Source organism: Anastrepha obliqua, chromosome 4 (genome assembly GCF_027943255.1).
Source record: "Anastrepha obliqua isolate idAnaObli1 chromosome 4, idAnaObli1_1.0, whole genome shotgun sequence".
In the NCBI taxonomy this organism is placed as follows: Eukaryota; Metazoa; Arthropoda; class Insecta; order Diptera; family Tephritidae; genus Anastrepha; species Anastrepha obliqua.
In genome coordinates, this window is record NC_072895.1 from 94,362,709 (window position 1) to 94,385,339 (window position 22,631).

A 22,631-nucleotide genomic window follows, 5' to 3' on the forward strand; every position below is an offset into this window, starting at 1 on the left:
CAATGGATTAACAGAAAACAGTCAAATTATTTGCTACAGTTTCCTGTTTTAGGTTCCGCTACTTTGCTGCTGTTTTGATCTTTCTATTTCACTCAGCACTTCCTTGTGTCGTGTTTCGGCGCGCTTTTGTTTGAAAGTCATTTTTCCTTTGCGTTGTAGTGGAATTTTCCTAATTGGTTTGCGTCCATGATCTAACCAATCGCGAATCGCCCTTTCAGCCTCTATATGAGAAGGTATGTGGATTTGACGTATCATGCGTGGTCGTACCATGAACTCTTCGAAGGGATATTGTAGTCCATTGCGGTCAATCAATACGACGTCAGTCAAGTGAATGTTCATGAAGCCATCCGTTCCAGAAGCATCAATCCTACCGGCTACAGAAATTTCATTTCGTAAATCTATTAATACGGAATGGCCATCTAATAGAAATGGTAAACAGTTGAGAGTGTTGGTAACAAGAAAAGTTTCCTTTGCGCTGGCTTTTTGCATATTTTTAGTTTTGGAAAACAATTATTTGCTTTAAACCAGATGCCGTGCCAATTTGACAGTTCAATAATTCTGTGTGTTTCTTCACAGTGGCAAATGTTTCAAGTGGAGAGAACCATTCACAATAACTTCTCAAAAACAGATCTCACATTATTGTATTAAGCAATTCTTTGCATGAAACTACAGCAGTAACTGTTACAAACAAACGTAAGTTTCAGATAAAATAAAGAATTTATAGATTTTAGAGCAAATTATCTTTCCTTAGCATTTTAATATCTGCTTTGTCAAACAATTATCCCATCTTATTCCCCGTTTATATTACCGGCGATCTGTCAAATTCATCGTAAACGAAACAGTTATCACAGAGATATTTTATATGCGAGCCTTTAATCGCATAAGATTCCAATTAAAATAATCTACTTATCGAGTAAAGCTCTTCTCCGAACTCTTGTGTTACAAGTAGTATTAAATAAATATGTATATATCGATTTTATACTAAAGATATTTCGGGGAAACATTACAAAAATAACTTATGGTTGTGTTTTTGACTAAGGTAAAAACTTAATAAAAAAATAATAAGCTCATCGCTAACTTTTTATTTTTCTTATAATTTCCTCCGGTGGTGGTATTCACTAGTGATTTCTCGCTTGAGAATTAACGCAGAAAAATGTATCTACCCAAATTCTTGCTAACTAGTAGCAGTAATTGTTTTTGCAATTTGGTTGTTTGGATGTCAACATCAGCTAACTACTTGCCACGAAATTCATGCATTCAAGCATCCAAAAGGAAAGAAAAAAAAGAAAGAGCTATTCTAGCAACATCATCAAGGCGAATTTAAATAGGTGGTAGCATTTGAGCAACAACAACGTTTACACGTACTTTGTTCTAGTAAAAGTGATACTTATTTTTAAAATCAGCTGATCACTTCTCAAGGCGAATTACTTGTGAAAATAAATAATAAAAGCAAAAGCACTACAATCATGGTGCTAAGTATCTCATTTTGACATTCTTTATATAATTTCATTTCTAAATTTAAATCATTTGCTGCGTATATGTTTTTAAGTTTAGTTATACCGATCAGGCTGGATATCTTTGAAATTCTTTAAGCGCAAACACCACCAAAATCTCTTGGCAAATCCCATACAAATAAACCACACATAAATCAAATCCATTTGAGTGCTTCTTTAGCAGTGTGATTCTGTTGTTGTAACAGCATAAACATTCCCCATACTTACATACGGGGAATGCTGCTGGACTGACAGTCCTTGACCGGATATAAATCCGGGTCGTTTCGGTAACGTAGAACCGACTGTTGTGGAAACGTGTGTGATTTTGTTGGGTTTGCATGCATTTTAATATTAAATAATGGCAGCACCGTTTGTGTTTACAACTTTAAAAGATAAAAAAGTAAAAACTTCCATAAATCGCATATTTACTACATAAACAAGAATGAGAAAACGACGTGTTATATACATAGCTGAGACCACGCATAAACACACATTTAAACAAAACACATAATTTTGAAAACAAGAATCACCGAAGCAAAAATCTCAGCTTTTCTAGTAGGATATCATCCTTAAATTCGCCCACTGTTTGAATTCGCCTTGTGAGTAGTCATTAATGAAAACAGCGAATTATAAATGACAACGTAGTTCACATTGTTCCAACGTTAATTGTGAATGCTCAATTTTTAAGAAGCAGGTAGTAAATAAAAGTTGTAAATTACGCTGGCAAAAATAAGACAAAGAATTAGTCGAAAGAAGTATTATTAAGTTATTGATTACTCCTTTTTCCCAAACGTAAATAAGATGGGAGCGGATAAGGTAACTGAGAAAACCGCGGCCGAGAAGTTAGCCGAGCGTAAAGAACGTTTGCGTGAACTACACAAACAACGACAGGAGGCGCGTACACAGAACCACCATGAAGTGATAGCAGAGGATGCTCGCAAGAAGTTGCCAAACAACTGGGAAGCACGTAAACGACAAGCAGAGTGGCTGCTGGCAGATGAGAAAGCACGAGAGGAAGCCAAACAAGAAGGCAAAGATTATGACCGCTTAAAATTACTGTCGGTGTCGGCAATTGATGCTGAACGCATAGAGAAAAAAAAGCGTAAAAAGAATCCGGATTTGGGATTTTCCACATTCGAAGCACAAACAGCACGGCAATACAACCGTTTGGTGAAAAATTTGCCGCCACGTGACATGGCCAAATATGAACAACAGAAAAAGGAATTAGGTGAAGCATTTTACGGAGGTCCCAACACAATATTACAGGGCTTAGTTAAAGATAAGAAATCATCTATTGATAATATGGCTAAGGATTTGGAGCAACAAATAGAACGCAGAAAGAAATATTCGAGACGACGTACCTACAACGATGATGCCGATGTTGATTTCATCAACGAACGCAACTCTAAATTTAACAAGAAACTGCATCGTTTCTACGGCGAGCATACAGCGGAGATCAAACAGAACTTGGAACGTGGTACTGCCATTTAAGCGAGTGCTGTCAATTTTGCAAAATCAATATTCTCTGTCTACTAAGTTAAGTTGTAACCGAAATAGTTGTAGATATAATAATAAAATTAACAATTTGTTGTACATAATTATTTCGTGTAATTTTATATTATAAGTAATGGTTTGTTCCTAATTGGCAGGTAGAAAAATTTACTTCGCGTTATTTACAAATATGGAAAGTTCTCCAATGAGAGACGTTCAGCGTCTTTATTTACCTGCGCGATTGTATCTTCGGATATAACAGGAACAACATTTTCCTCCATATCATCGTTTACACCATCATCAAGCACACATAATAGACTGTCATCTTCATAGGTTGGGAAGAAGTACTCTGGTTTGTCCCATTGCTTCTTAGTACCACAACTGAAATGTTGTTCGGTTGCCATATGTTGCAGCAACATCTCCTGGAATTGTTATGCTTTATTATTGTTCCGAATATAAATTTCTACACTACTTACTTCATCCTCGCAACGCAAATTGCAGCTGACACATCGAAAAAGGCATATTTGCCGCCGAACGTAGTTCACCACTTTGATTTTCTGATAAAAGTTTAAGTCTTGCAACGCTTCCTCAAAATTAACGCCATGTGTTGTCAGCATATGAGTTTTTAAAGTTTCATAGCTTTTTTCTTGTTGCTTACAATAGAGGCAATTAAGCGGAGTCATATTTCCGATATCATCATCCCAGTCAGACCAGTCTGAATCACTCTCATCACTCTGATTACGCACTGCAAAGCGTCGTTCAAAATCAGCCTCTGGTGATGTGGCCAGTTCAGGTGAACGCACTTCTACCGTTGCTGCTTCTGGACCCTTAACTCTTTTGTGTATTCTCTTTTTTGAAATTTGCGGTTTGCTATATTGCTGTGGCTGAGGTTTCTCGTTGCGATAGTTCAGTAGAAAATAACGGTCATAGTGAACATTATTAGGATTGATGCGTTTATGTGCTTTCTTGCGCATGTGCTCTTTCAATGTGGAGCGATCTTTGAAAATCTTTTCACAATAGAGGCATATCAAATTTTCCAGATTGTATTGCACTTTGGCCAGCAACTCATCGATATAAACCAAGTTTTCGGGTTTGCCTAATTGCAAAAAGTGTTTATTGAATAAGTGTTCCAAGAAGTCAGAACGCAGGCCAGTTATAATATCACGACAATAAAGGCACTCTTTCGTGAAATTGCGATCAGTTCGTTCGAACTGATGTTGTGCGAGTACACGTTCCAAGCGCTTTTGCTGGAGATTGTGGCGCAATTCATAATCTTTGGGCAGTATATCGCTGAGCAGGTAGTATCTTTCATTTTTCGCTGGCGTTCCATCTGGTAACTGGTCCAAAAGCATAGTCGTGCAATATTCCTCCAACTTATGGCCTATGACAAGGAAAGTTGCTTAATGTTCACAATGAACTAAGATAATTAAACAAACCTGTTAGTTCCTTCTGCCAATATTTCAGGTATTCATCGAGCAACGCAATATCCTCCACATCGGCTATAACCAAACGGTGCTCCATAAATAGGTGCGCGAGATAGTCATCTTTGGCCGTCTGAAACTCATAAACATCACTGCACTGAACACATTGTATTTCTGTTGGCTCAAGATTGCTTTCGTAGGGCTGTGTTGCTTTTTGGCTGAAAGATAAGGCAGGCAGTACTTCGTGATCAAGGTGTTTCTTGTCCATTTTGCAATAGGGGCTCACTGCCCTATAAACTAGGCTAATAATTTGTAGACAACAGCACCATGCAAAAATGTCAACAGAACACAGCTGTGTGGGGTCAGTTACAATAGACCGTTGTTCGATAACAAAAAGGGAAAACCATTAACAAGATTTAAGCTATTGAGTAGACAAATATATTTATACAGAAAAAGAAAGACCCACTACACATTAATAGGATATTTTTAGCATATTACACTATAATATAATATTATAGAAATGCTCAGCACGCAGAACTGCCATTTTGGGAATTAATTAATTGCAGTGGATTTGGGTTTTTCGTTTGCTCTTCTACCACATTCGTCGTCGATCTCAACTCTACACCTTTTTGTGGAGATTTTAAACGTCATATGATGACAGACGTGCAGCAACAGAAAAAAATGGAAACTTTTTTCACTTAATTTCCACTGGTTGAAAATATATTTCGGTTCGCGAAATAATCGTTTTTGATGGAAATATAGAATAAAAAGTTTGTAAACTTACAAACTTGGTGAATAGAAAATTAAACAAAATATTTGAATAATGTAGAAAGTGAAAAAAGATATCGCATAAAAGACACATAAAACGCAATCGCAGCAGAAACGACAAAAAGAAACATAAATCGAAGAATTGTGAAAGCAACAGACGGTAGTGATAAACTTAAGAAAAAAATTACAAAAACTGCACATCAGATTTTGGAAAATTTTTAATTTCAACTAGATTTTAAATTCTGCAACTATCGACAGTAATCTAATTGGGGTAAGTTTTTCTAATATTTCTTTTTTGAAAATATTTCATTACTCAGTTTAGAGATTTCTCTTTCGGCGGACAGTAAAATTCAATTATTTACATATTTATTTTTCGATTGCAAATAATGGCTGTCATTATTACCTATAAATTTGTCGCGCCTGCCTAAATAAATTATACCTTGCGCACCTGCGGGAGAGCACACGATCGCTATTCTCGTCTCCAATATTATGCTAAGTTGAATTATGTTTAGGGGCTGGGTGGCTAAACTTCAGCACACATGCGGGCGGAATGGTCAAAGCACCGCATCAAAGTAGATGCCGTCTTTGTCTTTAAATATTGCTACAAATTCCATTTTATCTTGTGCCTTTTGCTCTACGCACTGGATATTTATCAACGTCATTCAACAAAGCAGCAGGAAATGACAGACAACGATAAGGTGTGCAAACGACTTTTTTCTTAACAAACAAAATTCGCCAATCCCTCTTATTGTATAAAAAGTAGGACTACGATAAGCATTTAACGTGATACACGCAAGTTTGATTGTATATAAATATGTACATAAGTGCATGCATTTCCATATGTGTGTATGTACTTGCAAAATTTGCGGATTTGAGGAGACCAATAATCTCGCACGGAGGATTGAGCGAGAGGAGATTTTTCAACATTAGAGGAATAAAGAAATTGCTTGTCCTCTTACACTTCAATGTGTTGTATTATTACAGTTTGTATATATATACTACACATAAAAATAAATACAAAGGCAATAAAGCACTACACACAATTACGCTGAACGAGTTAAAGCTGGATTTTCAACGCACTTAGGTATAATTTCTTTGTTTTCATTGGTTTTATTTACTCTTTTAAATACTTTTATTTTGTATGGAGCCAGTGATTGGGAGAAGTGATTCTTGTATGCTTATTTTTTATTGCTGCGTTTGTTTTTTAAGTGCAAGTCTGTTTATATGTACGCACATACATACATATGTGTGCATGTAGATTTGCATGCATTGTTGCATTCTTAATTTTGATTATTTAAATTCATCCATAATTGCAATTAGCTTGGGAGTTCTTTTATTTGGAAAAAAATTTATTGAAATAAGAGTGGAAAATTCTAATAAATATTTTTATAACAAGAAGAAATTGTTCAACGGTTTTAACAGAATATTTGATCAATGGTTGCTCAGTGTTAATAAATTAGTTGTGAAAACTAGAGTGTTCCCGTAAGGGAACAAGTCAAGCAAAATAAAAGCGCTTAAAAATATTAATAAGGATGTTGAGTTTGCATCTGGCTGATACGGACATTTAAACTTTAACCTATCCCGAAAAATCTTAATAGCCCAAACATCTGCTCAGTCAATACATGTCATTGCGATTTTAACTGAGCGAGAGCTCATATTTCCTCAACTTAAACCTCTGATTTGCTTTTAACTGCGACACTTGCTTCTGGTCCTAGAGACTCTTCGGCCCTTAATGTTTTGTTCATAGGACACCACAGGGAATCTCCGCAAGTGTTTCTGCGTATGAAATTAGAAACACATAATTTCAGACAGACTCTTTCCTTATTTTACGCCAAAATTAGGTGTGTTCATGAAGCAAATAATTTGTAACTATCAAGTTTTGGTGTTCATGCATCCAAAAAACTTGCAAGATAGGGGAAAGTCAGAGCGCAAAATGACATTTCATTTTGAGGGGAAGTTGCAAGTTTTTACTGGATAAATTTTTACTTGTAAAAATTTGTAAGTGAGAAAAACAGCTGATCGCAAATAAATTTAAATACGAATTAAAATAAATTTATGAATTGAGTCAAAGTTCCGAATTTAAATAATGGTGATTAAAATGGGGAAAACATATATTTTAGTATATATTTTAATTGTATATTTTAGAAAAAGGTTTTTAAAGTTCATTTAAAGTCATATATTAAAAAGGAATTGGAAAATGGCGTCTGAGCCACAGCTTCCAGTCATCGTTGCTGCAGTTTCCGAAAAGCAAATCGAAAGCATTGAATATATCCTTAGTGTTTTATGCTTGTTTTTTTTTGTTTCCTTGTTCACTCCTCTCGGGAGGATAGGGCCTCGACAAGACTTTTCAATCGTACACGGTTTTGTGCTGTTGTTTTTGCACCGTCCCATGAGATGTCGGCATCAGATATGCTGTTCACTAGACAGGGCGGCAGCCCTTCGTCGGGAAAAACCCGAGTCATTCCGGTAATGTAGAACCGGTTGCCATGGGAATGTCTCGCTTTTTCACTGCGAGGAATCTCCAACTTTCCCCCACTAAATCCACGGCGACCCTCTTTACCACCTGGACAAAGGAGGTCAAGCTGTCCCATAAGGTAAAAGTCGACGACACACCAATTCCGACGGTAAACAACCCCAAAATTTTGAGCGTAACCTTCAACAGTTTGCTCTCCTTCTCAGCGCACACAACCGCAATTGCCACTAAAGTCCAAAACCGCAACAAGGTCCTCAAATCGCTTGCCGGCAGCACTTGGGGCAAAGACAAAGAACTGTTGCTATCGACATTTAAGACAATTGGTCGGCCGGTTCTGAACTATGCAGCGCCTGTCTGGTCGCCTGGAACTAGTGACACGCTGTGGATAAAGCTACAGACATGCCAAAATACGGCCATTCGGACAGCGACCGGTTGCCTCCTGATGTCCCCGGTTTAACACCTTCACAACGAGGCATAAATGCTTGCAGTAATGGAGCATAACAAACTGTTCAGCAAGCAGTTCCTGCTGGGATGTTACCACAGGTTTCACCCCTGCAGACACCGGCTTGAGCCCGAGCCGCCTCCCAGGCACGTCAGGAGACATCTTTTAAACTACGCTGACGAAATCCAGGACAAAACTGACCAAAATCTACTGGACCTGACAGTGTTTAGACAGTCAATAAACGACATTCACCGGGAGACCGTCACCACCTTCTTAAGCTCCCGTCCTGTGAATGCCGTAATCGTTGTCCAACCCCCACCTATAGCAGATGAAGAGCTTCAGCTTCCTCGTGAGACACGTGTAACACTGGCACAATTACGTTCTGGATATTGTAGCAGGTTAAACTCCTACTTATCCAGAATCGATCCCGACATACCAAACATATGTCCGGCGTGTGAAGGCACCCCGCACGACACTGACCACCTTTTCACATGCCCCCTAAAACCGACTCATCTAACACCTCTCTCCCTCTGGACTCATCCCGTCGAAACATAATGTTTCCTGGCCCTACCCCTAGATGAGCTAGACGACGACGACCGGTGATATGCCCGACACTGGTGGGGCTACTATTACTGTTAACAAACAAACAAACAATGACGGCATCAGCTAGTTTGCGCAGCATTGACCTTCTCTAAGGGGTTTGATGCTTGCGTTTGATATGCCTAAGGATGGGTTCCTCGTTCGTTAATCTTTACAGTGCGTCATTACTGATGGTGTCTGGCCATAATCTTATGCAGATGATGCGGAGGCATTTGTTGATGATGTTTATGCTTGTACTTCTTGGTTATTAACTAATTTGGCAATATATTATACTAGCTTATACCCGTGGGTTTCACCCCACATTTCTATCAAAAAGTATGCAATGTAAATAAAACAACTTTAACTTTTTTAAGTCAGTTTAGGTATTATTTAAAACGATCGTATATACGACATTTTTTGTCATATTATTTTTAGTATAAATAAAAAGGTTTTTCGGTGCGCCAACTCTGGAGCAGGCTACATATAATTGGCCATGGGTAAAACATGAGTTGGTTAGATTGACTCCTGCTACAGCTAATGATTGTCCCTGAGCTTTATTTATGGACATTGCGAAAGCCAGTCTAATAGGAAATTGGAGGCGTTTAAAATTGAAAGGTATATCCGTCGGTATCATCGGAATTCTTTGTATGAAAACTTTGTGGTTTTCAAAATTTCCTGATAAAACCATAGCTTCTATAACATTCGGTAAAAGTTTCGTGATGATAAGCCTTGTGCCATTGCATAAACGTGGAGGATCCAAATTACGCAGCATAATTATCATGGCCCCCTTTTTAAGCATCAGTCGATATGCAGTATGAAAAATCCCATTTGTATAGGAGGTGTCACGCCCCATTTCTAGCTATCACCAGTTTCATGCAGGTGTTAGGTATTAACCTTATATAATCTCTTACCAAATTTCAGTTGTCTAGCCCAAATACTTCCGGAGATATGGACAATGAAAAATTGCATTTATATGGGAGGTGCCAAGCCCCCTTTTTCGTTTTTCTCAGTTTTCTTGGATAGGGATTAACCTCGTATAACCCCTTCCCAAATTTCATTGGTCTGGCCTAAATACTTCCAGAGATATGGACTATAAAAAATTCCAGTTGTATGGGAGGTGCCACGCCCCCTTTTTTGTTATACGCAGTTTTTCTGGATGTGGTAAGGATTAATGTCATATAACCCCTTACCAAATTTCAGTAGTCTAACGTAAATAATTCCAGAAATATGGACTGTTAAAAATTCCATTTGTATGGGAGGTGCCACGCCCCCTATATATATTAAAATATTTTTTAGCCCATGACCATCCCGGTAAGGTATCCAGTTCGTGTTTCAAATTTGGTTACGATCAGTTTATGCGTTTAGGACGCAAGTCGATCTATAGATACATACATAATTTGAATTTTATATATGTATATAGAAGATAGATATGCATACATGCATAGACGGAAGCAAGGAAAATATGAAGAAAATTTTAATTGCCAATGAAGTGTTCTGGAGCAAATTATTGTGGACAAAATAAAAGCATTTGATGCTAAACTCGTTATTTTGCATTATTATAATTTTTTTAATTTAATACGAGGTAGCTGAAATTAAAATGTTTGTGATTTTTCCCACCAAAAATTAAATCAGCTGTGCGTAAAATTTGCAATTTAATTTTTGTTATTGGTTTTGCGTTCATGTATGTACTTCTTTTGATATTTTTCTCTTTAAGAGCGAATTCCTGCAAGTTACTGAATAATTTTTACATGAATAGACCTACTATCTGACGGATTGCCCTCGGATATTTAAACAATTGACAAATGTAACAGCTAGAAAAAATATTATTTTGACAATATACCAAACGCGTTTCGTTCACAAGATAATATACTTTTTGAGCAGTAGTTATGTATTTGCTATGTATACGACTCCCTGTCGCGACATTGCTAAAAGCTTAGACGCTCGGCAGTGCGTGCATGATTGCATAATGCAAAAAATTGATAAGCAACTTAGATAGCATGCATTAATACTTCCTCGCCACATTCAATGTGGTACATTTGGCGCCCGCAATACCAAGCAAAGATGCCAACACTTTCACTATTAAATATAACGTATACCCAAATTGCAAGGGTATATGGTATACTTACGTACCTGCATATGTGTACAACATAGAACTTGCTTCTATATTTCCTCTTATCTAAAAGAAGCGCAAAATTAATGATAAAATGTTAAATAATCAGGCAAGTGCAAAAAAGTATTCACATATATTTATTTTTTATATTAGCTCATTTGTATATGTACATATGCATATGCATTAGGGCGGGTCGATTTAAAAATCGCTCATTGCTCTGTGAAAATCGTATTCTAGAGATCAAAATAAGAATTTTGCCGAAGGAACCATACCTCTAAAACGAATTCTGATGCCCCCCAATTTGGGTCGAACGAAAAATCCCACTTTGACCCATTTAGAGTGCTCCAATCGATTCCAAATGTATGACCGACCCCCACTAATTTGAACGGCCGATCCACCCATGCCAGTTCGCACACCTCCTGGAACTCCCCTGGGGGGTTCCCCATACAATCATTTCAAAATATCACCATTTTTGGCCTTTACATGAGAAAAGAAACTAAAAAGTTCGACCCAAATTGGGGGACATGAGAATTCGTTTTAGAGGTATGGTTCCTTCGGCAAAGTTTCTTATTTTGATCCCTAGAATACGATTTTCACAGAGCAATGAGCGATTTTTTTGCCTCCCCACAAATCGACCCGGCCTAATATGCATATGTATTTCCTTACATACCTATTTACGTAGTTTTGCGATAAGTTGAAATTCTCAGAATGGGTGATGCCAGGCATGTTCGCACAAACAACTATGTGTGCAACACACACTAGTCCATATCGGCTCACTTGGCATTTTTGAATGTTTGCCGTGTGCCTCGCCAATTTATTAATAATATTTACCTGTTTTGTTTTTTGATTACTATTATTATTTTTCGTTATCTGATAAGATTTGTGCCCTCACAATGGTGGTGTTTGGAAAACCTTTACCTGCTGTAAAAGTTCCAATTTGCGTTATCTGTAAACATTTACCATTACATTTGCCATTATTCTTGTTATTAATTGGTAAACAAACAAAAAAATGTAAAAATGGTTAATTTTAACTTCTGATATGAGAGGCATTCCACGGAAAACGATATGTAGTTTTTACAAAAAAAAGTCTATGAAAGGGGACATTTTGTTTTCTGCTTGTAAAATCATTTTGGGTTTTTTAAAATTATTGAAGCGATGTGTATCATCAGCTTGCCGCTTATTCCATCGAGCCTTAACTATTGTTTGGACTTAACTACAACTAAGCATAACATTTGAATGCTCAATTTAGTTGCAATTGTTGATGCATCAATGCATGTAAAGCTGTGTTTAAAAACTTTATTAGCGCAACTTTCCGGTCTAAGAGCAAATGTTAAGTTAACAGAGATCTCCATATCTCCTCAAAAATGTAAAAAAAAAAAAATGTAAAAGATGCTTTCAGGCGCAGGCAGTGGCGTAAATATACAAACAAAAGAAAGATTATTAATTCGCTTTTGTGTGATAGAGATTTAGTAGGAAGAAATGTCTGCTTTTATATTTATTTTGCATAAATATATTTTTTCTGCAATAACTAAAGTAAATGCCACTATTGTTTGCAAATAATAATAGCTAAAAACACAAGCAAAAACATAAAATTTGCAGTTGCGACCCAATTTACAATAAAATACCGACAGCTTTGGTAGGCGTCTGTTCTCAGCACACCTCAAATGGAAACCAAAATCAGCTGTTTGAGTTAATATTTTTGCAGCAAAAGCTGCTTTTAATAGAAGTTAAGTTCTTGGTGGAAGTAGGCTTTCAGACGATTCGTCTTAGCGTGGGAACCAAAAAGAGTAGTGTTGTTATTGCAAAATAGCATAAATATTTCCTAAGAATGTTTGAGAAATGCTGCCGAAGCGCCAGTCTTTAGCTGGATATAAATTCAAATTCGAATCGACTGTTGTGTAAACGAACCAAAAAGCGTGAAATGATTTACCTTTAGCGTTCACCAGTTCACCAGTTTACGGTCGACTTAGCTCCATCTTCAGTTTGGAAGAAGGGAAAAGGGAACCATTGACTAAAGATGCCTGCATCATGTAAACCACGTTAAATAGTAATTTTTTTAGGCTGCATCTATAGGGTGATCAATTAAGAGGATTTTTTTTCATTAGCGTTTTTTTTACAGATCGCGCGCGAGTTGTGGCAAACTGTCATCGTGGATTTGTTGAACAGCGTTTGGCATTTCATCATGGAAAGGCTCACACCGCAACAACGTCTACAAATTGTTCAACTGTATTATGAAAATCAGCGTTCTATGCCATACAGCTCGTGAAACAATGACTTTATTGAGAAGTCATTTCGGAGAGCAGCTGATTTCACGTTTAGGACCTGTGAGTTGGCCACCAAGATCTTGTGATATCCCCCCCTGGACTTTTTTCTTTGGGGATTCGTGAAGTCCAAGGTCTATGCTGATAAACCAGCTACGATTGAAACTCTGGAAGCCAACATTACGCGTGTTATTCACGACATACCAGTCGAATGATTGAAAATTGGACCTTCAGAATGGACCACCTTAAGCGTAGTTGCGGCCAACATTTGAATGAAGTCATATTCAAAAAGTAAATGTCAAAGAATGTCCTTTCAAATGATAAATAAAGGTTTTGAACATAATTTACATTTTTGTTTTTTTTAACTATTGAAAAAAGCACCTCATGATTGCACCAATTGTTGAACGATTTTTTTACTAGCGCCGCGGAGAATGCGGGAAATTTATTTTTTCATTACGTTTTAATAGGCGCGCTATTGAACATTTTTCTTTGAATGCTTATTTTGACATAAATTGCCATAATTCGTAAACGTTGCCAGCTGTAAATCTTTATATTATATTAAGAATTGTCAGAAAATGTTTAATAACAACGCGCCTATGATTTGTCAAATTAACCGTCATCAAATTAACTATATATAATATATATATAATTGGCGCGTAGACCCTTTTTGGGTGTTTGGCCGAGCTCCTCCTCCTATTTGTGGCGTGCGTCTTGATGTTGTTCCACAAATGGAGGGACCTGCAGTTTCAAGCCGACTCCGAACGGCAGATATTTTTATGAGGAACTTTTTCATGGCAGAAATACATTCGGAGGTTTGCCATTGCCTGCCGAGCGGCGTCCGCTATTGAAAAATGTTTTTCTTAATTTTGGTGTTTCAGCGAGATTCGAACCTACGTTCTTTCTGTGAAGCATGGTAGTCACAACCCATTCGGCTACAGCGGCCGGCAAATCAATCAAATTGACTATCATAGCTTTTTAAGAAAAAATTTTAATATAATTAATATTATTTTTGTCTTTTGTTTTTGAAAAAAATTGTAATTATTATTATTATTATTTTTAATTGTAATTATGTTTTTTTTTAAACAATTGTAATTATTAATTATTATTTTTTTTTTAATTGTAATTGTTTTTGTTTTTTGAAAAAAAATTGTAATTATTATTATTTTTTTTTTTTTAATTGTAATTTTTTTTTTTTTATAAATTGTAATTATGTTTTTTTTTTTAATTTTTAATTATTATTATGTTTTTTAAATTGTAATTGTTTTTTTTGTCGAAAAAAATTTTAATTATTTTTTTATTTTATTTTTTTAATTGGAATTATGTTTTTTATTTTTGTAATTGTGGTTTTTTTGAAAAAAAAAAATTGTATAAGGACTATGGTTAAGTTCGTGCGGTTTTTTTTCGAAATTTGAAACTTTATTGACGTAAAATGGTTACAAATTTAATATTCAAAGTATTGTCCATCGCTTGCTACTACTTTTTCCCATCTTTCTGGCAATTCACGGATTCCCTTTGTGAAAAATTCGGTCGGTTTTGCCGCAATCCACGAATCGATCCATTTTTTGACTTCATCGTAATTACGGAAGTGCTGGTCAGCCAGGCCATGTTGCATCGATCGGAAGAGATAGTAATCGGATGGCGCAAGGTCTGGACTATACTGCGGGTGGGGTAGGACATCCCATTTGAGCGTATGTTGTATGTTTTGACCACTTGTGCAACATGTGGCCGAGCATTGTCATGTTGCAAAATAACTTTGTCGTGTCTATCGGCGTATTGCGGCCGTTTTTCTCGCAGTGCTCGGCTCAAACGCATCAATTGTCGTCGGTAGACATCCCCCGTAATCGTTTCATTCGGTTTCAGTAGCTCATAATACACAACACCCAGCTGGTCCCACCAGATACACAGCATAACCTTCAGGCCATGAATATTCTGCGCCGACGTCGATGTTGAAGCATGGCCAGGGTATCCATACGTTGCCCGACGTTTTGGGTTGTCGTAATGGACCCACTTTTCATCGCCAGTCACAATTCGATGCAAAAAACCCTTTCTTTTGTGCCGTTGAAGCAGTTGTTCGCATGCCATAAAACGGCGTTCAACGTCTCTTGGCTTCAATTCATACGGCACCCAATGGCCTACCTTTCGGATCATTCCCATGGCTTTTAAACGTTTGGAAATGGTTGATTGATCAACTCCCAAAGTTTTTGCAACCTCTTCTTGCGTTTGAGCCGGATCTTGATCGAGCAATTCCTCCAATTCGGTATCCATGAACTTTGGCGGCGCACCCTCGCGTTCTTCGTCTTCCAAGCCAAAATCACCACTTTTAAAGCGTGCAAACCACTTCTGGCACGTTCGCTCAGCTAGAGCATGCTCACCATAAACTTCCACCAAGATACGATGACTTTCGGCTGCTTTTTTCTTCATATTAAAAAATTCCCCGCAAAAACACATTATTTGGCACGAAATTCGACATTTTCAAGTGTGGTAAAAATATTGTTGTTTACGCTAGCTCTCCAATGAATGTTTGGAAATGTGGATCGATGGAATAATAATCAAGTTACGCCATCTGTTGTAAAACCGCAAGGAACTTATTCATAGTCCTATTAATTATTTTATTTAAAAAAAAAATTCTTAACTGGCTCCCCATTGCCTATTGTAGCTCACGTTAATGTTGTTTTCGTTCATCGCCTCCACAAATTCAAAGGAATGATGTTAAACTCAGTCATGCCTTGACATTCTAGCAACAGATAAAAAATAAAAGAAAATATGTAATATGAAAATATTTCTATGTGTGTACATATGCATGTATGTATTATATTTATATGCACGAGTATGTGTTTGTTTGTCTACGTCTATGTACAATATTTTGCCTGTTTTGCGGCGCTGATGCCCTTTGCCTCTGTTAATGATTTTCCTCACATTTCTACAGTGATATTTCTCAAAACACACACTTAAACATATAAATATGCACATTTGTGTGCGTATGTGTTTGGCATGTGTGCGTATGTGTTTGTAATTTTTTGTTTGTTTTTGTTTTTGATTTTTGGCACAATGCGAAAGCTAAAACAGATCGCATCGCTTTTCTCCAACCGCGAAAGTAAATCGAAGAAACGCTACATACACATACATATCTGTAAATGTATGTATGTATGTATGTGGGGTAGAAGAAATTGTGAAAAATAAATATTAACAGCCGAAAAATATTGGGGGGAAAACAAGAAATAAGAATATTCTGTCTAATGACGTCAGATTGGTATTTGACTGACGTCCGAAATTCCGCAGAACGCCTCTTCAAAAATCGATCGCTAGCTATCTAGGCTGTTCGCAACGGTCGATCGGTTGACCGGAAAATCGGTCGTAACAAAGTTGGCTGTTGGCGTTAATCTTGTTTTTACTTATATTATTTTTTTTTTATAAATATTTCCTTCCATTCGCTTGTTTGGGTACATACATATGTATGTGTGTATACCTACAGCTGTGGTGCTGTATGCGTGCTTTTTGGATTCTAATCATTTTTTTAGTTTTTTTTTTAATTTTATATTGTTATGATATTTTGTGTTGCTATATTTTCTAAAATGTTGATTTATTTTCGAAAGCCATCGTTTAAAAAATGAAAATTAAATTTCTTCACTTTCGCGTTGCTGCGACGTTATGCAAATACTTTCGTATATGTATGTATGTATATTTTTTTATTTTGTTTTCTACTTCGGGTGTATTTTTTTCTTTAATGTCGTTTTTGAGACTTGTTTTGAAAGTTTAAGGCGCACGACACCACCGTCTCTGACACACCCCATCCCTTGCAATGCCGTTCGTTTTGCTCATAAATTATCGCCTCTAAGTGATTTTGCCATTTCAATTTGTTATGAATAAATATGTGTGTATAAGTGTATTGTGCGTTTGTTGTCGCGAGTTTTTAAAAAATTTTCTTTTTTTGTTAATAACAGAAAAGTACGCAGTTTTCATAATTTCCGCTCAAGTTCTTAAAAATAAAAAATACGCCGAGTCGTAAAAAACCATTAAATAAATTTTGATTAGAAGAAGCGAAGATTTTAGGAAATTAAAAAGCGATTCGTGCTTGACATTATTTCTTCTTGTTTGGCCTATCCTGTAAAAAAAAACAAAAAAAAAAAAAATAAAAGCAACCACATTTGTAAAAATAGTAATATTATATGTAGACAATAGACTTACCTCCAGGCAAAGTTACCATTTTTGTTGATAGTCAAGCAGCGATCAAGGCACTGGCCTCAACGCACATCGATTCAAAATCTGTTAAAGAATTTAGGAGGTAGCTCTCGTTTATCCAACAGCACAACACCACACTTTGTTGGGTTCCGCACCCACTCTGGAGTAGAGGGAAATGAAAGAGCGGATGAGTGTGCAAGGAAAGGCTCTGAGCCTGACCTTCAGCGAGTGGTGGAGGACATACTCGTGCCTCTAAACGAACTGTACACTGCGATTAACTTGAGCGTAATCGCAGAAACCAATAGAAGCCGGTCTCTGACTACAAACTGCGGGGCCTCAAAAGCGCTCTGGCCAAAACTGAATCTTAGGGGTACAAAATGTCTGCTTGGATTCAACAGATCAACTACCAACGTTCTCACAGGTGTTATAACGGGTGACTGCACTATTGGCACCCTAGCCAGGAGAATTGGTGTACCTCACAATGACTTCTGTAGGAGTTGTAGGTAGGTGAAATGGTTGAAGTGCCGGTCTGGCACTCCCCAAGTAGCACTAAAGCGCCGTTTTGATACCATTATGAGACTTCCAACAGGCAGATATCTACAGCCAACCAGACCTGTTGATATAATGGAGTTGCCACAGCTTCTGCAATGGGGGCTAATTGGTAACCCTAGCTTTTCCGCGTGTGTGCCGATCGTCCAGTGACCGGTAAACACAGCTACGAGTTTGGAAATTGAATGGCGAGGAGTTCAAAGAACTTTCTGAGTCCTTCGTATATCGCTTGGGGCCAAAGGATTTTCAAAATATCACATGAAGAAATGGAGCTCCATCTTTTCTGCGCTTTCCTGAGAAATAATTTGTGCAGTTCCCCTTTCACAACTGTCCGCGGGATGCCGATGACCGGGTAGGAGCTCTCTGAGGCCAATTCGGTCCCCTTCTTGGCAAGCAATTTCATTTCCCTCTATGTTCCTATGTCCTGGAACCTAGATCAGAGAAATGTTACCTGCACACCCAAGAGATTTGATCTCCTCCTTACAGGAGGACTGTTACTAATTTCGTTCTGCACCATGGCGTCGTCAAAGCCTTAATCGCGGCTTGACTATCGGAGAAAATGTTAATACCTCCCCCGCTCCCGCGTTCCCTAAGCATTTTGCATGCCTGCAGGATCGCAAAGACTTCTGCTTGAAAAACACTAGCAGTGTTCGGCAGTTTAAAGGAGATAGATAAATTGGCTGATTTAGAAAAAACCCCTGCTCCGACTCTCGATTCCATCTTGCAACCGTCAGGAGTTGTGGAGATGAAGAAGAAATTGAGTTGGTACCACACTTCCTCTGTGAATGTCCTGTACTTCAAAGAAGCCGTGCCAAATATCTTGGCGATTATTTCTTTAAAGACCTATGAAATTTGCAAAATGTCTCATTGGAGGAACTATTGGGTTGGGCAATAAGTTCCTATTTTTATATAAGGTTGTCAAAAAAGTCTTGCGGTATTTCCGGAAACTTGTTTTGCAAGCGCGTAGTTCTAGTTGCATTCGTCGCATCGGTTCACGCTAGAGCTTTTTGGAAAGCTCTTTTCACGTGCTAATACGTGTTTGATTAATTGTTGTTTGCTTTTAGTCGTTCGTGAGTTATAGCGTCGCAAAGATGGAGCAAAATAAAGAGAAAATACGGCATATTTTACAGTACTACTACGATAAAGGCAAAAATGCATCTCATGCTGCCAATAAAATGTGTGCAGTTTATGGACCCGACACAGTTTCCATTTCCACCACACAACGATGGTTTCAACGTTTTCGTTCTGGGGCAGAGGTGATCGAAGATGCGCCACGGTCCGAAAGAGACCGGCATAGTAGCAGCCGTAGCATCGGCCAAGAGCTGGGCATGAGTCATCAAACCGTTATAAACCATTTGAAGAAGCTTGGATTCAAAAAGAAGCTCTGTGTATGGGTGCCACACGACTTAACGCAAAAAAACATTTTTGCCCGTATGGATGCATGCAAATCGCTTCTGAATCGCAACAAAATCGACCCGTTTTTGAAGCGGATGGTGACTGGCGATGAAAAGTGGGTCACTTACGACAACGTGAAGCGCAAACGGTCGTGGTCGAAAAGCGGTGAAGCTGCCCAGACGGTGGCCAAGTCTGGATTGACGGCCAGGAAGGTTCTTCTGTGTGTTTGGTGGGATTGGCAGGGAATCATCCACTATGAGCTGCTCCCCTATGGCCAAACGCTCAATTCGGAACAGTACTGCCAACAACTGGACCGCTTGAATGCAGCACTCATGCAGAAGAGGCCATCTTTGATCAACAGAGGCCGAATTGTCCTCCATTAGGACAACGCCAGGCCACACACATCTTTGGTGACGCGCCAGAAGCCCCGAGAGCTCGGATGGGAGGTTCTTTTGCATCCACCGTATAGTCCGGATCTCGCACCAAGTGATTACCACCTATTTCTGCCCATAGCGAACGAGCTTGGTTGTCGGAAGTTGTCCACAAGAGAGTCCTGTGAAAATTGGCTCTCCGAGTTTTTTGACAATAGGGAAGCGAGCTTCTATAAGAGGGGCATTATGAAGTTGGCATCTCGTTGGGAACTCGTCATCGAACAAAACGGTGCATATTTGACTTAAATCGCATTATTATAACTAATTTTATGAACAATTGAAAATTCAATAAAAATACCGCAAGACTTTTTTGACAACCTTATATATTTTTTTTATTTTACAACGATTTGTTTGCTGTTTGGCAAAGGTTAAGTATGCATTCGATAGGACTCTTTCTGCTCTACAAAACTATGTTAATTGTGTTTTTCAGTCGTGAATTGATGAAAAAACTGAACTGCGATAATAAAACGATTCTCAATTACCTTAATTCAATGGAATTTACCGAAAAATTGGGAGCCTAGGTGCCTCACGAGCTCAACGAGAAAAACAAAGAAAGTCGCCTTCAAATTGCTTCTCAGCATCTCGCCCGGTCATAAAAAGCGCTTTTTGTACCGAATCGTCAAGGGAGATAAGAAATGGTGCCTATACATCAATATGAAGCAAAGGCAGGAGTAGGTGGCTGCAGAAAATACGCCAAAGCCAATCGTCAAGCCGGATCTTCATTCAAAGAATATCATGATATGTGTTTGGTGGGACTGGGAGGGCATGGTGGACTGGGAAATGCTCGAAAATAATGCCACGATCAACAAGGAGCTCTACATTGTCCAGCTACACCGCGTGAATGAGGCTATTCGGCTGAAAAGACCTGATGGACATACTCCTTCACGACAACGCCAGGCCCCATGTTGCACAAGTCGTCAAAGCCGCACTTCAAGAGCTCGAATGGGAGGTCCTTTAGCATGCGCCGTATTCTCTGGACCTTGCCCCGACCGATTACCATCTCTCTCCTCTTCTGCTCCTTGTCAAACCATATGAAGGGCGTTACCTTTGATAACAAAGAGGTCCTCAAAAACTGGCTTAACAACTTCTTTGGCATCAAAAAATTGGTCGAGAGGTGGGCAAAGATATTGATATAATTTATTGTTTTTTGTTTAAATAAAAGTATTCGGTAAAAACGCTACGAACTTATTCCCCGACCTAATAGTTACATTTTCAAAAATATCTAAGTGGTCTAAGCAACTTATTTAGGGGATGGAAATCAAACGCAGGTATCACATTGGGCCTTAGGGTTTACCGAGTGCCTTGTCTTAGACAAGCAACCTGTCCCACCTAATCTACCCTAAGCCTCTTTAAAAGGCTTATGGTGTATTTACTATAGGCTTAAACGTAACCTAAAAAACTAAGTAAAAAACTAAGGAGCAACCAGCGAAATTGGAAATATGTTAAGAAATTAGAGAGCTATTGAATTTATATTTTATCAAATTACAGGAGGTAGGAAATACTTTTTGTTAGGACTATGTTTCGAGCTCAATGAAACTGAGAAGAAAACCATATACGGCTGTATACGTAAACTGATTTGACAGGCAGGTTGAGTAAGCAGCTTTAAGTTCTGATGCAACTTAGATTAAGTTTGCGTCTACAATAATTGCACTATTAGATGACAGCATAGATACGAAGCAGCCTCGTCTGCGTTCCCAATGGGCGTCCATTAGCCCACTGAAGCAAAAGTTGGTCAAAATCCAAAATCGCTGAGGCAGTTAAAATGTCAAAATGAAAATTCTAAGAGGCTTACGAAAAGACATGGTATGCACGGCCTTAATCCGCCAAATTTGTACGCATTATATTGTCAAATTAATTTTGTACAAACAGAGATTTTATTTGAATTGTCTCATTCTTTGGTTTTTCATTTCACATGCTCAGCATTCTTTACTAATTTTTCTTTTATTACTTTGATCTTTTGTCTACCAAAGAGAAATATTTATTTTCTACGACCTTGCTGTAAGTTTTTTACTGTTTACCTGCGGCCTTCAACACCTTTTGGACGGATTTGTCTTTTCTAATTTTCCTTTGATCCTCGCATTCCATTCGCTAATCCAGCCTCTTTACTACTCCTGGCATTAAATGAAAAAAGAGTGTATACATGCATACATAAACAAGGTAGCGCAAAATTAATAAAGATTTATAATTTTTGCAAATTGTATCGCACGTCATTCGTATTGGACACTTGTGAACTAGACAGCTGCAGTATACAAGCAGACAAGCAATGGAGCGCGTAAAGGTCGAAATGAAGATTTTCATCACACAACGTCATTTTCTTTTTTTATTTAGTAAAAAAAAATTTAATTGGAGGATTCATTTTGCGCCACCATGTATTATATTACATCATAGCCGCATATAAATCAAATAATTGTTTGTATGAATTAGCTAAAATCACTTTATCATTCTTAAGTTTTATTTTCTTTGCCACTTTCACTTCCACACTCATTAAAATCTCTAAGAAAAACACATTAAAAATTGCTAAATGTTCTTATTTTCTTGATTGTTTCGATCTCTCGTTGACAAGATCATCGCTTATTTTTGGCTCATCATTCATTTTACTAGCCTGACAATTGCAAGACACTGTCAACCTACACATGCACAGCGCGTGGATAGGAAAAAAAATTCAAATACATGCATGCAGGCATATATTTCTTTGCTGCTTGTAGCCAACTGTTCAACTGTTGATGGAAATGTCCTGTTGTGGGATATTTTGAAAAGATTAGATTTGACAAAGGACAGGGAGTTTGGGATGTGGACTAATTTTATTATTGAATTTTTGTTTCGTTTAATTTTGCTTGCTTTATTCCACACGCACTTGTGCCCTCATAATTAAGTCATCCTCTATTTCTTTTTTAATTTTTTTTACAATATTCGCAATCTTTTATTACATATAATAATATTTTTATTTATATAATTTTTGATTAATTTTTGCCTCAGTGCCTCAGTTTTGTCTGAAAAAATAGCACAATGCGGCAAATACAGACCGATTAATTTCATAAA

The 22,631-nt window shown here is 37.7% G+C and overlaps 4 protein-coding genes across 5 annotated transcripts in view; 2 read left to right on the top strand and 2 right to left on the bottom strand.

The window, feature by feature from the left end:
• Positions 1–4: 4 nt before the first annotated feature.
• On the bottom strand, positions 5–567 carry LOC129244783 (U7 snRNA-associated Sm-like protein LSm10). Its single transcript, XM_054882622.1, has one exon. It carries the CDS (start codon positions 487–489, stop codon positions 49–51), a length of 441 nt encoding a protein of 146 aa, XP_054738597.1. The 5' UTR covers positions 490–567; the 3' UTR covers positions 5–48.
• A 1,592-nt stretch (positions 568–2,159) lies between these two features.
• LOC129245478 (pre-mRNA-splicing factor Syf2) lies at positions 2,160–3,091 on the top strand. Its single transcript, XM_054883658.1, has one exon. It carries the CDS (start codon positions 2,295–2,297, stop codon positions 2,982–2,984), a length of 690 nt encoding a protein of 229 aa, XP_054739633.1. The 5' UTR covers positions 2,160–2,294; the 3' UTR covers positions 2,985–3,091.
• LOC129245477 (zinc finger protein 277) lies at positions 3,084–4,844 on the bottom strand. The gene is made up of 3 exons (XM_054883656.1): positions 4,421–4,844; positions 3,461–4,365; positions 3,084–3,406 (listed from the first exon to the last, which is right to left on the bottom strand). Exons 1-3 carry the CDS (start codon positions 4,671–4,673, stop codon positions 3,167–3,169), a joined length of 1,398 nt encoding a protein of 465 aa, XP_054739631.1. The 5' UTR covers positions 4,674–4,844; the 3' UTR covers positions 3,084–3,166.
• Positions 4,845–5,037: 193 nt separating this feature from the next.
• The window catches only part of LOC129243930 (dual specificity protein kinase splA), a 76,415-nt gene continuing 58,821 nt past the window's right edge, over positions 5,038–22,631 (top strand). For both annotated transcript variants that reach the window (XM_054881404.1, XM_054881401.1), the window contains exon 1: positions 5,038–5,444. The gene's annotated coding sequence lies outside the window, so the exon portion shown is untranslated. The remainder of the gene's footprint in view (positions 5,445–22,631) is intronic.

Excerpts from the sequence above, each read along its gene's own strand:
- LOC129244783 (XM_054882622.1), bottom strand. The coding sequence starts at position 489 with ATGCAAAAAGCCAGCGCAAAGGAAACTTTTCTTGTTACCAACACTCTC.
- LOC129245478 (XM_054883658.1), top strand. The coding sequence starts at position 2,295 with ATGGGAGCGGATAAGGTAACTGAGAAAACCGCGGCCGAGAAGTTAGCC.
- LOC129245477 (XM_054883656.1), bottom strand. The coding sequence starts at position 4,673 with ATGGACAAGAAACACCTTGATCACGAAGTACTGCCTGCCTTATCTTTC. Across the intron at positions 4,366-4,420 it reads TTGGCAGAAGGAACTAACAG|GCCATAAGTTGGAGGAATAT; the intron begins GTTTGTTTAATT and ends TCCTTGTCATAG. Across the intron at positions 3,407-3,460 it reads ATTTGCGTTGCGAGGATGAA|GAGATGTTGCTGCAACATAT; the intron begins GTAAGTAGTGTA and ends TAACAATTCCAG.